The sequence below is a fragment of the Falco punctatus genome (assembly GCF_963210335.1).
Source record: "Falco punctatus genome assembly, chromosome: 3".
Classification (NCBI taxonomy): domain Eukaryota; kingdom Metazoa; phylum Chordata; class Aves; order Falconiformes; family Falconidae; genus Falco; species Falco punctatus.
In genome coordinates, this window is record NC_137582.1 from 34,555,095 (window position 1) to 34,571,484 (window position 16,390).

The window sequence follows — 16,390 nt, forward strand, 5'->3', positions numbered from 1 at the left end:
AATAGAAAAGGATACTGCAATCTGTAAGACTGAGAAGGGCATAAATTGTTCAGACTAACCAATCAAACTTGTGCCAAGTCTGTAGTAAAAATCCACAGCTGAGAATCTAGAGCTTTAATTCTAGTCTCAGATCCCAAAACTAGTTAAAAGATGGTATTCTCTGCTATGGTACAGTAATTCTTACTTTTCTATTGGTAGAGCATCAAAATAAAGTCTTTGGGATGTCAGAGTCCCAGGGTGGATGACATGTAATGTTTCAGAAATTCTTCAAAGTTTTGGCATTTGTACACTACAAACATCTGCCATACACAAAACTGCTTGTGGCAGAAGCACCTTCTGTGCCTTTGCTGCTGCAGAAAATGGAAGACTATCGAGATTGCAAGTCAGAATTGTTGAGTGTTTAAAGAGCACCTGAGTTGCTTGCAGGAAGAAAGGAACAAACAGAACCTATAAACTACACAATAGCTCCTTCAAGTAGTGCTACCTCACTGGTTCCCTTGTTTGATCTCGGCCTTTGCTGTCTTCCTCCCTCCCCACCCCCACCCCCCCCAAGTACAGGTCAATTATGGGGAATGCAAGTGGGGAAAAAAGTCACAATGCAGCATCAGTGAATTTCCCAGAAAGTCTAAGTTAACTGTACACACACAAGTATATAAATTGTTGTGGGGGTTGTGTTTGGTTTTTTTCTCTTACAAGCCACGCTTTCAGTCAGTCCTTTGAAGCCAATTAACAGATCATGTACATAAGGCCACTAGGTTTTGTTTTTTCCTTGCTTACTAACCCCTACCCACAGGAAAAAAACCCACAGTTATTGAAGTTGAGACAGCTGAAATTGTCAAAACAATAAAGCAACTACATTCTTGTGATGTGCTGTCTTTTTTTATTATTATTTCTTCACTTACTCACAGATTCACAAAATTCAGCAGTTGGTAGTGGGTCACCAAGTCATTCATTAGTGCAAAGTCATGAAGTTCAACTCTGTGACATTTAGCCCTCTTAACTGTCTTCCAGGCAAGCCGCACACCTTCTGTTGCCCAGCCTTTGACATTTGGTTGGTTGGGTTTTTTTAAAGCTTCCTCCCTTTTAACCAGCAAAAGTTATAATTTAAGTGGATTTGCACTTGAAATTAATTTAATGCTGTATTTATGAAAATAGTTTTGCAAAGATATTTTGTGTAGTATGAAAAACCCTCAAAGTGGTGAAAATTTGTGAAACTCGCAGAAAGCTCACGTAAGATAGCAGTCTGTTGGGCCTGTTGCACTGCCAGTGTTCCCAAAGCTATGTACAGGGTAAGAGCTCCACAGTAAGCTGTGCATATTGAATACAAAGCCTCAAGAGATTCCAACATGTAGAAAAATAAAACTTTGGCAGAATTCAGTTGCTGTATTGGAAAGATACATTAACAGTTACAGCTATTTTTTCAGCACGTACACTTCTTAACAGTGCAATATGATATGTTAACAGAAGTGGTTTTAATCATATTCTAAGAAATCATTTTCATGTGTGTACAAAATTCTGTATAAGTTAAATGTAATGCAATTTACAGTTAATATTTAAAGCATAATACAAATGATTTTAAACATGGTTTTACTGTATAATAAGGAAGCACGGTTTGCTAAAAGTAGCATTTAATATAATTGACATGAATAAGGTGTTAAATTTTAATTGTTTTTTGTAAAACACATCTTTGCAGTTCAGCAAATGCCCTCAATGCCAGTAAAACTAATTTTAAAAAGGCTTTATATTATTGTGCACTTAGGAAAAACTTGACCTACGTAAAAGAATGACAGGCTTTAGACATATGTAATTCAGGTACATTTGAATTTCTGTAAGAACTGAAGAGAAATGAGAGTTACTTAATACTTCAGAATATTTTGATCTGTGCAAAGCTTATGTAACTTTCATGTTATTTGGGTTTACTAGATCCAATAACTGAAACTGAACATGAACACAGAAAGCAGCAGAGTTCACATTACCTTTTGTATACCCTTACAGCTCAGTTCACATTAATATGCTCCACAAAGTTGTAAAAAGGACATCACAGATTGAAAAGGGAAACAAAAAACAACAAAAGAAAAAGAAACCTGTAAGACACCAGACCAAGGAAAGACTGTGTAATATTTTCTCTTTTATTATTTTTTCTTTGAAGATTACCTAACATCCTCGTGGTAATAACCCAAGGTAATATGTAAACAAATTTCAATGCTGCTCAAATGAATTGAAATATTCTGTTCAGCTCCTACAATAAGTCAGAACAGTGGCACCAATTCCTTTCAACATTAAATCACATTCATCTTATTATACATGACTCTTGTGCAAGTAGTAAAGGCTTTATTCATGACCTTGGCTACATCAGTAGAGAGGGATATATCAGCTATTTACGTATTTAAAAAAATTAAACTGACAGAACAACATATTCTGTCATCTCAAATACCAGCAGCATCTTTCTACATATTTAGGATACGTTTGGCCTAAGCCTTTAACACCTTTTAGAACAGCCATGCAATAAAACAAACTTGGAGATGTTTCTTAAGAGAGAACACAGAGCAGTTTAAACATTTTTCTGAATAATAAAGCCAAGATAAAGCAAATCCAGGCCCTTTTAAATGGCTGCAACTTTTCATACACTTAAAGCTCTATAAAACTAGAGCCTATTAGTATATATATTTATATTTTTATATATATTTTAAATAAGTCTCTTGTCTGTTTTCAAAATTTATGAGGGGTTTTTTCTGGTCTTTTGGAAGGGCAATAAATAAAAGTAGAAAAGGCTGAACTGTTTTGCATATCTTTGTGGAAGAACGGAGAACAATTATACTTTTAGAGTTCCAGAAAGATCACTGTACAGAACAAAAAGCTTATATACAATTAAGTGTGCAATTTTAGTTGTCTGGGCCTTTTATTATGTAATATCTCCTTTTTGACTAGAAGCCACTTCTACTCTTGACCAAATCCTTCTGTTTCTTCAATGGCAAAGAGCAGCTTCTCTTTCAGTTGTTCATAGCTTTTATATGGTGGCAAATCCAAGCGATTAAAACTGAGCAGAAAAAAACCAAAATTTTTGTTAATTTTATCTAAATCCTATGTAGAACACTACAGAACTTGACTGCTGCAGTAGGAGTTAAAAATGTTCTAATCTAAGAATTAGAAACAAAATAGCAATCGTTCAGTCTCCCTACCTTGACACTTCTAGAAGCAGTAAAAACAAAGTTTGAGAGGTATACTTTAAGAAACTGTTCCCATATTGGATAAAACCCCAGAACCTTTGAAGAATAAAGACAGCCCAAAATACAATACTCAGAAAAGGAAATGCTCATTATGAAGTCTAGTATCATCCTAGTTTGCCGTATCTCCAGATTCCAGCAAGAGCATGAAAAAGCTGAATTTTTCACCTTCCTGTGCATGTCTGGATATAGGTTGGGGTTCCGCGCCCCCCCCCCCCCCCCAACCCCACTCTAAAAGGCTTCAGCTAAAATTCTGTTTCACTCCGTGTCTTCCCCAAAGTTACCTTAGACAAAGAGGGATGTTTAACTCTTGCTATCATCACTTGAGAAGAGCACCACTGGAGAAAGTGGTAAAATGGAGGATTCCCTGACGCGGTTTAAAAGCATGATGAATATTCATCACAATGTTGCCAAAGGAAGGGGTCTCCATTTTGCACAGTGTACACAGGAAACGGAGCTGTGTACCTGTTGCACCACTTTGGCATAGGAATGCCAAGCCAGGAGCAGTGTGAAGCCTGGCAGGAGAAAGTATCTGCATTCTTGGCTAAGCATCCTTGTTTTGAATGTTTGCTGTGATTTCTTTCACACTATTTTTCTCATAACTATACATTTATCTTGTTGCTGTATAAGTGGATCCAATAACCGTACACACCTAATACCAAAATTACTTTCATTCAGTCATTTAATTTTCTCTAGCATAAAGAATTAGGGAAACACCTCTCAGGTCTATGCACGAAGGATGATGCCATACTTTTGATAGATCTGATACTGACAAACTGTGTACAGTGAGTGCAGTAGCAAAATTTAAGAACAGGGTAAAAAGAAAAGGTTTCGGTACTGGCATGTCAGAGCAATCAAAGACGCTGAAGATGGAGACAGAGAACTGATTCAAATTAGTTTTCATTCGATTTAGTCAATGCAAGACCTGAAGAGAGAACCACTAAAGGTACAGAAAGTTCACACGTAACAACTCACCAAGTATGACTTCTTGGTAACCAGGTTTCCTTACCAACTTTTTCAATGCAGAATTTCTGAGGACCATTACTTCCTAGAAAAGAAGATTAAAAAACCTGTAGTTTTTTCCTTTTAATTAGCACACGTGATATATGTATGACTTAAGACACAACTCAGATACAGCAGACAGAGCTCATTAGGTGCTACTCAATGTTACGTGAATATCTTCTCATAGAAATAAGCTAATTTCCTAATAATTTATGAATGTATTCATGGAATTTCTTACATAAAAAGCCCTTCGAGATCCAAGCTGATGTACATGAAGTTCCTGCTATCTCTACACTTGCAGCATGGTTCACTTGCAAATGGAATAGTTACAGTGTAAAAGGTTTTGTGACCTTTTACTTACCCATAAGTTCAGCAAATCCACCCAGTGGTAATCTGCAAGTGCCAGTGACAAACTGCAGAAGTCGCATGCGAACCTCGTTGTCTGTTTCTTTTACAAACTAAGCACAGAAATTCAAATTACTTAATAAAATTCTTTAACATAGCTGGAGAAAAAAAACCCCATGAGACTGTTGAGAAGTTATATTTCTGTTTAAAAAGATGCCACCTTGAGAACAGTTTACCGTTCTTGATTTCAGCGAAACTGGGCAGACAGAGAAGACAGTGAATTCAGAATATATGCAGTCGACCATTACAATGTGAAGGCTGGGAACAGCAAATAAGAAGAATTTTTATCTATTTTATTCTACACTAAAATACAAATCATGCCAATGCTTTACATGAAGACTATTGCCATTTTGATTAAACACAGCAATAGCCTAGCCACAGGCTCTGGGTATTTCAAGGCTGAAGTATTTATTCCCTCCGTGTGGCAGTCTCAGTGAGAGAAAACACCATCCATTAACAGCTGCATTGCTTTGTAAAGAAAGTCACTGGGAAAGGGAAGAGGAAGAAAAGAGGGGAGACTGAGAACATCTCAGTAAGAGAGGAAGCACTGATACAATTAGAATTTTGACTCAGAAAAACCTAGACAAAAAAGTGAGTATTTTCATTTTGGAAACGTTGACACCATATCCAAGTTACTTGACCTCCTGGTTAAGATTCTTTCGGTACCAAGTTTTTTAAAAAGAGATCGTATCATCAGCTCTTACATTATTGTGATGATATAAATAAGCTAGGAAATAACTGATTTGCATCATTTTCTTATAGGAACTTTGTCAAAAGCATCTCTAAATGGCGATTTATGACAAGACAGGAACTGCCTAGCTGTGAATTCTCTTCAGGGATATGCATAGAAACTGGAAGCCTGTATACTATTTTTGGAGGGTTTTTTCCTGAAAGTAATTCTTATCCAGTTTCATCAAAATGTGAGTTATAATGGGTCAGTCCTAGACTGGCACCGTTAATATGACAGTAATCATAAATAATATGTGGCATTTCAGATGTACAGGTGTACTATATATAAGAACATTTAGAAGGTAGATCACTGCTAAGAACACTTGAACATATACAGAAAAAGTATTCATGACCCAGCCATCCAAATGTAATTGTGGGTGTCTATCTGCCATTTCCCACCCACAAGTATGCTCCCTAAGAACCAGTAAAACTCCCGTCTCTGGAAAGAGAAAGAGGAAGCAGCGAGAACCTTCATTCAGATGGCATCCCTCCACACCATGTGTCATTTGACAAAATGAAACAAAATCTAAAGTCATCTTCAATTTTACTGATCAACATACCTGCCAGAACCATATGATCTGCTTGCTATTCCTTGTATAATGACGATAAACAGTGTTCCTCTGCCAGTCTGCTAAATCAACTTCTTGCATACCACAGAGCATAACCTAGAAAAGAGAGTGATTACTTGACAATACACATGCCTACACACATAAATTAAGAGTTAATTTTGTATCTCATATGAGACGTGCTAACAAAAATGGAAGTTCTTGCTCCCCAGAAAAGGACTGGTAATTTTTTTCATTTTAGTCCTCAGTTAGATTTTTCTTTATCCTAAGTTTACAAAACTCCTTCAAAATTGTTTATATATTTAAGTGGTCGGAAAGCCTGCATGTCAGAAACTTGGTTTCTTCAGACTACTAAGTCAACAATAAAAGACATTACCTTTTCCATAAAAGGAAAATTTACATTAAAGAGAATATTACCTTTCCCATTAAAACTTTGCCTCATATTCCAAGATGAGGATGATTATATTGCTGCTACTGCTACTACTAGTAAAGATAAAACACTGCAAAGTGTAAGTCGTATTCATTACAAGAAGCAGTGAAAGCTTAAAGTGCTAAAGGCAAAGCCTCCTAGAAAACTGAACACTAAATAAGATAGATCAAAGTCCTTTCTCAGTAAAAACTCCCATTTAACTTAAGAACCTTTCAAATGCTGCTCATTATATATAGGGAACCCTGGTACATTGCACAGAAATAAGCACAGTATTACAGAACCTTTTGTTCCTGCTCCAAACCACAACCCCAACAGTGATCAGAGGTCAGCCTGATTGTTAAGTAAACACGATGCACGCAAGCGTTTCCTGTTGGCAGCCCTTGGGTTACATATTAAGGATCTGCAATATTCAGTTTCAAACAGTGCTGGTTCCTCCAACTTTCTGTTCTTAAGTGTAATAACCCTAGAACCAATCCTAGACTGTGTATGTGAAACTAAGCGATCACCGTATACCAGAATCAACTTCTGTGCCATTTGTTACAAGTTAATTCTACCCATGTACCACAGAGAGAAAAGTTTTCTATGACCAACAGATCCATCTGTGACCTCATATTCTGATCCTTTCATAGAAACCTGCAAAACACATTTTAATACTCAGGATGGAATCTAAAATTCCCAACTGCTGAACAGCACAAAACACTGACTCAATGGATACTAGCTTTTCACCATGATGTACCCGCACTGTTCCTATTAAATTCCCCATGTTTCAGAAGCTATCAAATGCAGCATGCCACAGATGAGAGATTCAAGCTGACCTATCCATTTAATCATTTTTTATGTATTACCTTTGCAAAAGGTAAAAATGTCGAACAGAAAACCTCACCTCCAGCTCTTTTTCATCAAAATAGTGCAGCCACTGTAGAGGAACAACTTCATTAAAACCATCAAGGAAAGCTTTGGTTTGTTCTCTAACTCCTCGAGAAAATCGCCACTCAGCCATTAGCCTGGGATGGAAAGAAACAAACATAAATTAAACATCAATTAGCTTTCAACATGAAGAAGTTCAAACATGTATGATTACATATGTGTTTCCATGAGGTAACACTCCCTCCAATTTTACTTTATTGCATCGCATGATTCCACAGACTCTAAGGAACCTACCATACCAATATTATCACAAATCTCTAAACTCAGACAACAGTAAAAGTAGCAAGATGTGCTTAATTACCATTCCAGTTTGTTTTTTTTTTTAAATATTCTTAACCTTTCACTAATCAAAATTCAGCAGCCTTTTCATGAAAATAATGCTACTTGGGTATTATGATTTTGTTATGGAAAATTCGCTTTAGCTTAAAAAGTGCATAATCCTAGTGTTTCAATGGTAGAAAAGAAAATTTTCACTGGTCTTAAAATACTCTGTTCTTGAGCAAAAAACACCATGTAGGCAGACATTAGTAAGAAATACTGTTGCTTATAATACCTATAACTATGGTTGCCCAATACTTCCAGCATAAGACTACTTCCAGCTTTAACAAAGAGTAGTAATTTTCTGTTCTGAGCTTCCGGTTTGTGCTAAGATTTGGAGAAAGAGGTAATGTTTTTTAAGTTTCAACTAAAATGGGCAAGTCATTTCTGAGTAAGAATAATAAAGAAATACATACACAATATATATACATACTATAGAAACTATCTCACTGAGAAACGAAACACTGCTAATGCAAGTGGAAATTTTATGCACACCGCTGGATACACTGTATCACAGAAAAGGATCTGTGAACATCTGCTTTTGAGATCACTCTGAATAGACCAATCAGAAATACAGGTTCAGAAAAAGAAAGGAAGTGATAAGATTAGGAAAGAAGCGGGAAAGAGCAACATAACAGAACAAAGAGAAAAAACAGTTTAAGTGACACCACACTATACACCATTCTGAATTTCAGCTTTCATAAGTGACAGAAAAGTTCTGAAAACTTCTGAAATCCTCTGTCAAATATATGTCTTCCCTCCACCTGAATTTGTTACCTGAAGTTACTAAAAATAGGTTTGCTCATTTTCAGTTTCACCTGTACAATTAATAACAAAACAGGTAACCTTCTCTCTTCATGGTCTCATTTTGGTTGGTTGATTGGTTTTGTTTTGGGGTTTTTTTTTGAGGGGGTGGAGGTGGGTGGAGAAGAAAAAAGGCAACAGCAGAGATCAAAACATACAAAGAGATCACGTATACCAAGATAACAAAACATATCTAGATACCATTTCAATAACAGGCCCAAGAATTACATAGTAAGGAGCAGGGGGGAAAAGCAAACATATTGAGTCAAAAAAAAAAGACAAGAGCAACAGAAGAAATATAGAACACTTTTTTTTCCAGCATCTACACCTTCCTACCCAATATATTCTTCCTTGTTCTCCTCAGTTACCAAGATATTTGAACCTCCTGATTTCAGCTCATGTGAGGTTACTTTTCCTAAGAGCTCCATATCCACACAAAAGTACATTTCCAAGTTACACTCTTCGATGTTATTATCCCTGAATGAAAAGAAAAAAAAAATGGCAATGATTTCTATATAAACAAAAAAAAATCTGTAACACATTACACACCAAAAAAATAATCTACAAACCTTATCCAAATTAGGGAGTTGTAAAATTCAGTATCAATAGATTCCAGGTCCTTAATAGTAAGTTTTTTGCTCAGCATTCGTTTGTAGAAAGGCAAAGAAAAACCAGTGTCAATAAATTTCCCATGAAACAATGCCTGTTGAACAGAAAAAACGTCTGATTAGCTTTCACTGAACTACAGAACTACTGGAGTATTTCTGGACTTTTTTTTTTTTTTTTTTTTCTGTCTCCTTCAAACAGTAAAAAGCACCAAGTAGCAGTAGCAGCTTGGTATTTAAAAAAACCAAAACACTACATTAAATGGGAAAGAAAAAAAATTAATTGACAAAATTTATCCATGTTATCATTACAATTTAGAAATTCTTTTGATTAAAAAAAAAAACTTCTTATAAAAGGATGAAGTCTATGAAATGAGAAAATTACTAAGTTTCCTCTTTATTATGTGGATAGGTATATATGCCAAGTGTTATCTGATCCTATTTGATCATAATATCTGACCCTACTTGAGTACTACTGCCATTTTATACTACGTCTATCCATCCTGCAAAATCTCCTTTCCTATGCTACTACTAATGCTTGTAGCTTGTAAAATACAGTTTAATAATGCAATCACAGACTGCTTCAGAAAGAGCTTCGGGGATCAATAAAAAAGTGAGTAATAGAACTGAGAAATGAGATTCTCTCTTCTACTACAAAAAGGAAATCTAAAAAACACCAAAACATGGTCACACTTGTCTCACCATACAAGTACAAATGGTATAAACTGATTTCTAGTACTGAAGCACTGCGTTACACGCAAACACAGTGTTAACCTCTATACTGACTCAGTGCATCTGAGAGCTAACAGAGCACAGCTGCAACAAAGAAAACAGAGAAAACACGGTTTTTTCCTCATCAAGTACACTTTCTTCACTTAAATAGCTCTTTAAAAAATAATGCTAAACATAGGCCAAGTATGGCATGCATTCTTGTCCTTCCTTAGAGCTGAAATTCTACAAGCAGAAGAATCAGTGTAATGGCCCATTTCCTCTAGAAAAATGCAAGGCCCAGCCTATTTTCCCCACCTTCTAATCTTCCCCCTAAGGCTTACTCTAGCATGCATATTCTTCTGTTTTAGGAGAGCTTAAATAAAATTCTTCTGAGAGAATCTTTTTATTTATTTATCTGCAAATTTATTTTTAAACTAGTCTGTACCTCTCACAGGAGAGTGAGCTGATAGAAACAGAAAAATTGTCAAGTGCAGCATCCAGCCATACAATTTCCTGCTTTTTTTTGCAAAAGTAATCACCTCATTTAATGTCTATGATAATCTTACAGCAAAATATAAAAGTTGTCTCAGTCAACCTCATTTAAAAGCTTTTTGTTACAAAGAAAGATGTATATCCTTTATGTTTAACCCCATTTCAGTCAAACATATCTGTGGCTTATGTCAGTACTTAAAACCCTAAGTCACAACTGTTTTAGAACTGTGAGAAGGCCAGAAACTACAACTGTACTTAAAAAGCCTATCTAGACTCCTTAGAATTATTCCCACTTACATTATTACCTGAGCTATTTTAAGCCACTAGAGGGTATCCTAGGAAGCACCATCCATTATAAACCATGAATATACTCAAACCTTACAACTGACTGCATCAGGCACCATTACACAGGTCTCTCTCTCCCCCCACCCTTAAAGAATTTAAAATAAAAATACAAAGATACTTCAGGAAAGAAGCGTCTCTCTTTTATTTACACTAAATAATTTAATTAAGTTCTTGTCTATGATCTGTACTTATATGAAGTAGTTTTCCTAAAGTTAACATTTCAGTTATGGATTTATCTTATGTGCAAGATCAAAAATCACTGAGTAAAAGAAACAGAATTTGGCTCTAGCACCTAACTAGCTTTATCATGTCTTCCCACTAAATGGTGTTATAGCTTGCTGAGGGTTCTAACAGAAATGAGTTGGTGGCCTATTGAAAGTGTTAACCCAACAAAATACATTTTTATGACACCACAGAAACAGGCAACTTGGCCATAAAATCCTCGAAATTTGAGAGGTTATCAAAGCTGAACATTTTTTTCTCAAAAAGCATCTATAAGAAAAGCAAAACTAAGAAAACCCAAAACCTAACTTATTTTAAGTCTGAAAGTATTTTCCCATTTACGTTATGCTTAGCTTGTATTTATTCTGATTTCATATAAAAAGCCTTAACAACAGGAGAAGACAACAGTCTCTTCAACCTGAAATGCACTTTTATCTACTCTTTTTGGTTTTGCTGTTCAGCATTTCCAGGGATGTTGCTGAGGGCTACCTGCAGACAGCATGATGATTATGTAGAAAGATGACTGTATCACTACACGGAAGGAAAGAAATGTGACAGAGCAGGAGTCCACTGTAGAAAACTGACTCAGTGATACCAGAAGAAGAAATGATACAACATGCCTCATCAGCTTTTAGTTTAAGAGAAACCTGATGGCAGAGAATCAGCTCCCTGTCAGCTTCTGCTCTCCTCAGCATCGGACCTTTGTATCCAAGTACATAGGTATAAATTAAGGCTCAGTGTACTCCACAAAACATTTCTAAGTCATTTTTTCAAATACAGTAAGGTATACCAAGTCTAACCAAGGAGCCTTTTTTGGAAAATACTAGTTGCATTTTTCAGAGCATCAGTATTCGGACACTCAGTCAAACAGTGGTTTGCATGAAGTACACACATCCAATTGATAAAGTATTATATTGAATGTCATATTAACTTTCATCACTATCGCATGAAACTTGAGTAAGAGACTTAACTCTCAGGGAATATTTTGTCTCAATAACCTTACATGCCTTAATCTTCCATTTCTAAGAGATTAATATAACCTTTAATAACTGTAAAAACAAATACTGTTTGGAATAAATGTATAGCTACAGCAAATAATAAAACCTTAAAAATCTAACCTACCATGGCAATAAAGCGCCCAATGAAACAGAAATATGAAAGATGGTCAGGATTGATTGTTGATGCTGGATTTATCTGCAGGCAATAGTTGCTCTTGCCAGCATATTCAAATAGGCAGTACATAGGGTTCAGTACTTCATGGGAAAGCAAGAAAAACCATTCTCTAAGGAAAAAAAAACATGTATACACATAAAAACCATCAAATACAGATGTTTATCACCATTCCCCTTAGGTAACTAGCAAAATGGTCAAAATATATGCAAACTTAGGGAAAATAATATAAACAGTGTATCACAGAATAATATATGGCATTAAATACTCCTTAAATATAGAAATTTTCATTATAAAAAGTGATAATGTTAGAAAGTCATGGTTTCCAAAGTTTATAAATGATTGTTAAGATTCTCACCTTGAACACACCCTCACAGCACAGGTTTTAGCTGCATATTAGGATCTTTTTTGCCTACAGAGTACTGGCCTCAACTAGTACAGAGTATTTATCCTCCTCATGCCTGCTTTACTGCAACTCAAATCTTTATTAAAAAAAAAATAAATTACAGATTATTCCGTGGGCAGTGCTTATTATAAACAACCTAGGTAAAACAAAACACAACAAAAACCCCTAAACCACAGCACACCTTATTTGCTTTCCCAATCTGACAGCAGAACACACGCTGAGTTACTGTGGTTTAACAAATCGCCATGCATCAGTTAAGCCCACAGGACACAACAATGTGAAAATATATTTTTGTTGAGGTTTAACTAATACATGTTATTCACCACTTTCACAGGTCCCAACTCAGCTTACCTGAAATGACAGAATCTGGTATTTCAGTGTTAGGATAGCTGGGTTTTAGAATATTTGTTGCTTTATAATATTTGCATATATTCAGAGACCTCAGAAGCAGTCATATATACTTGTTTCAGACCCCAAATGCTTGGAACTGAACAACGAGGCTTAGGGAAAAGCTGCAAAAGACACTAAAAGACCACCCTAAAATAATTGTAGGGGATGAATTTCTTCCTGCCTGCCTTTCAGCTGTCACACTTAAGAGGCATCTCTTCTACCCCTATATTTACCTGGGATGAGGAAATAGAAATTAGAGGTTTGCTGGCCTGTTTCTCCTAACAGCTCTATGAAACTCAGTTCATGGATCAAGATTTGCTACAATATGCTTCCAACCCGAAGGCAAAGTAGAAAGAGTAAACAGAGACAGGCAGCCAGGATACGATAACCCTAATGGGGTTTGTGTATCTTTTAATAAGCACGAGAATGTTGTACAGAATTCTATGCAAGTTTTATACTGAGACAATTACATTAACTCTGCATAGAAGCACCAAATTTAATAGGCATTTAAATTAGACCAAAGCCGGACAACGGGAGGAATCAAATAAATCAGTCACCAACAATAAGTTTGCAGAAGCAATATATTTTTCATGTCAACAGCTAGAACTAGCCACAGGACAGTGTCAGATTGGTCCTGCTAAACACAAGGTAAAAATCTGGAGGGAACATTGAGTTTAGCCTGCTGAGAGACAGGTGATAAATTGGGTGCATCAGTTTTCTATATTTGTATTAATGCAGTATTAAATTAGCAAGTCAGTACATGAATATTTACTCAGTGTCACTTAAGAATTTGCAGCTCAAGTTACAAGATCCTTGCTGCTTCTCAGTTTCACATACAGCAAGGCAGATTCCTAAAACTATTATTGTTATTTATATATTACTTACATATGTTACTTATGTATTTATTCTGCTACTTTCTGTAAATAACACTCTTCAGTTAAATTATTCTGACGTCACTTCATCAGAACACTTTGTTTCTCTGGAACAGGTTACTTGAACTCTCCTGGTTCCCATCCTATGCCTAGGGCCATCACAATAATGACACCAACCAAACAAAACCCATGCAAAGCAAAAACCGGATTCCTCCCTGCAGTCACCCTCCAAAAGCCTGTCAGATACTGTAATGCAGAAGCATAACCACTCTCATATCCAAAGCTCAACCTTTCAAGGCAGGCAAGCTTCCTTACTTATGAATACTACTCATTTTCACTGAACTTCATTTTAACACAGTAAGCTACATAAACCCAGAAAAAAATCAAAACAGAACACTTTTACATCAAAAAACAACTAAACAAGAAAAATTCTGTCACCTATAACTACTTTCTAATTCCCTGGGTCTGCACTAGTACCAAAATTTTCATCAATCAAGTAACCGGCAGCAGTAGTCACTGGTTGTCTCCTATACAGTCAACAGATGAAACACACTTTGCCTACAGCATTCCTGTTATCAGATTTTCCCTCCAAGTTCCACTTCAGATTCCAGAAAAAAAATTGTAGTCTAGCTGTTTCACATTCCTCCACAGCCTACATCATCTGTTCATCTGCTGTTACTTCATGCCTGTACTAATCTCCTCTCATTTATGTCCTTTCTGTTCATATCAGCCCCAATCTGGTGTTCACTTGTTTTTTTTCTAAATAAGCAAAACACTTTATTTTTCCACAGTCCCTGCTGCCAGGAAAGAGGAACTTTCTGAAATAACTCAGTCTACAACAATTAACTGGCATAAAAAAATTACCTATTTAGACATCACTCTTTGCAAAAAAACTGAACAACTGAGGCCACAGTTTTACCAGGGCAAGGGTATAACCCGTAACAATAGGCAGTGCTGCCAGTTCCACCTCCTTAATACATTAAGGCAAGCTAAAAAGGTAACCAGGGTCAGACTGCAAAAGCAAGCACTTTCTTTGCCAACAGAATTACATTAGAAACCAAGGTTAGTGTGCTGTTAAAAATTAAAACTCTTCTAAACAAATTTTCTTTTACCTTGCCAAGCCACCATAATCCAATCCTTCTTCTCCTCTGAATATAACATATAATCTTCTCCTCAAATCATAGGGTTTTAATGCCATAATCTATTAAAAAAAAACCCAAATTGTAATAAGTTATAAATTATGCACTGTCAATATAGTCGCTCTTTCTTATTCAGATTTTATTTAATTGATACAGAAATGCTATATAAGTCAAATGTTTACACAGATTTGACAAGCAATTAGACCATCTCATGGAACATGCAATGAACTGCACACAAAAATACCAACATGGAACTAAAATCCTTGAGCAGCAGACTGCTAGGAAGTGGGAGAGCCTATCTGGAAAGTATCACTATATAGTTGCCCTGTTCTTACTCTCTTCCTAAGGCATTCATTATCATTAAAGGAAAACAGGCAAAAAGGCATTTCATCTGATATATTACAGATTTTTGGGTTTAGGCCCATCACTTAAAAAAGTAATATACTCTAATCCAAAATAAGTGTAATGTACTTTCATTAATAATATACTTCTTATAGAGAATCCCTCCCCAGAGGTTTTGATGTGGTAACAGTGGCAAGAATTTTCATTGTTAGAAAGAAAAAAAAGAACGTACTTTGGCTGCAGACTGTAAGAGCTCAAGAACTGTAAGCTTCAGTTCAATTACACAGATTTAAAATGTGAAGGACAATGCAGGACACCAGTTTTAAATGCAGAAAATAACATTTTGTAATGTATATAACCACACAGAAAAACCAGAAAAGCAAATCCAATGTGGTTAAGTCAATATGGTATGCAATGTGGTTACGCTATGGAACTCTTTACCACAGGATGCTGTAGATGCAAAAAGTTCACAAGAGGAGCACAGACAAGCTCACAGAAGGGAACTCCCCTGAGTATTATTAAAATACCCAGAAACCACATCAAGCTCGAGAAGCACTTCAATTGTAAACAGTTGGGAGCTGAAAGATTATTTAGTAAAAGTATTATATACATTACACTTCTGTCTTACATTCTTCCCTAAGAATCTCCCTCTGGCTTCCTCCCAGAGGAAGATTACTGTGCCTGAAGGACCATTAGTCTGAACTGGCTAGGGCCATTTTTGTTCTTATACTTTGTCTTGATAAACCAACACAACAATCTTTGCAGACTTACTTGCTGGAAGGAATCCTCAAACAAAGTCTGTCTGGATACGTTGATTTTCACATGACTTGGCAGCGCATTGGACTGAAATTGTAAGGCAATAACATTAAAAGGCAGCAGAATAAATGTGAACTCATACAGTACTAAAAAGTAATTTATTACTTAATCAGTACCTGACACAAGTATCGGAAATGAGCAAGTTTCCACCTAAAGCTACGCTCATAAGCAATCTGTGGCCCTTTATTTCTGTAAGGAAATATATTTAAGAGACATTAAGCGACAGACATCAAACAGTACTTTCAATGCTAAACAACAGCTTGCAGATTTCAAAAATACACAACAATTGTTATCCTAAGATATGATCAGAAACAAAATCCAGTTGCTGGTTTGGTCAGGCAATCTTCCTTTCTGCTTCCCCCACACACACACTTTTTTGGTTTTGTTTAAGATGCTAGTCAATTTGCCAGCTTTAGGAGAACAGTAGAGATTTAGAGGATTTCAAATCCCTATCAATCTTGTAAAAATTACAAGC

General features: G+C 36.0%; 1 protein-coding gene across 3 annotated transcripts in view; it reads right to left on the bottom strand.

Moving 5' to 3' along the window:
* Positions 1–857: 857 nt before the first annotated feature.
* WWP1 (WW domain containing E3 ubiquitin protein ligase 1) overlaps positions 858–16,390 on the bottom strand; it is a 64,207-nt gene continuing 48,674 nt past the window's right edge. For all 3 annotated transcript variants that reach the window (XM_080381858.1, XM_080381857.1, XM_080381859.1), the window contains 11 exons: positions 16,032–16,104; positions 15,871–15,942; positions 14,731–14,819; positions 11,903–12,062; positions 8,975–9,108; positions 8,742–8,882; positions 7,240–7,360; positions 5,921–6,025; positions 4,588–4,684; positions 4,200–4,272; positions 858–3,037 (listed from right to left, as the gene is read on the bottom strand). In XM_080381858.1, coding sequence (XP_080237984.1) covers positions 2,938–3,037; positions 4,200–4,272; positions 4,588–4,684; positions 5,921–6,025; positions 7,240–7,360; positions 8,742–8,882; positions 8,975–9,108; positions 11,903–12,062; positions 14,731–14,819; positions 15,871–15,942; positions 16,032–16,104 — 1,165 coding nt within the window. In that variant the 3' untranslated portion in view covers positions 858–2,937. The remainder of the gene's footprint in view (positions 3,038–4,199; positions 4,273–4,587; positions 4,685–5,920; positions 6,026–7,239; positions 7,361–8,741; positions 8,883–8,974; positions 9,109–11,902; positions 12,063–14,730; positions 14,820–15,870; positions 15,943–16,031; positions 16,105–16,390) is intronic.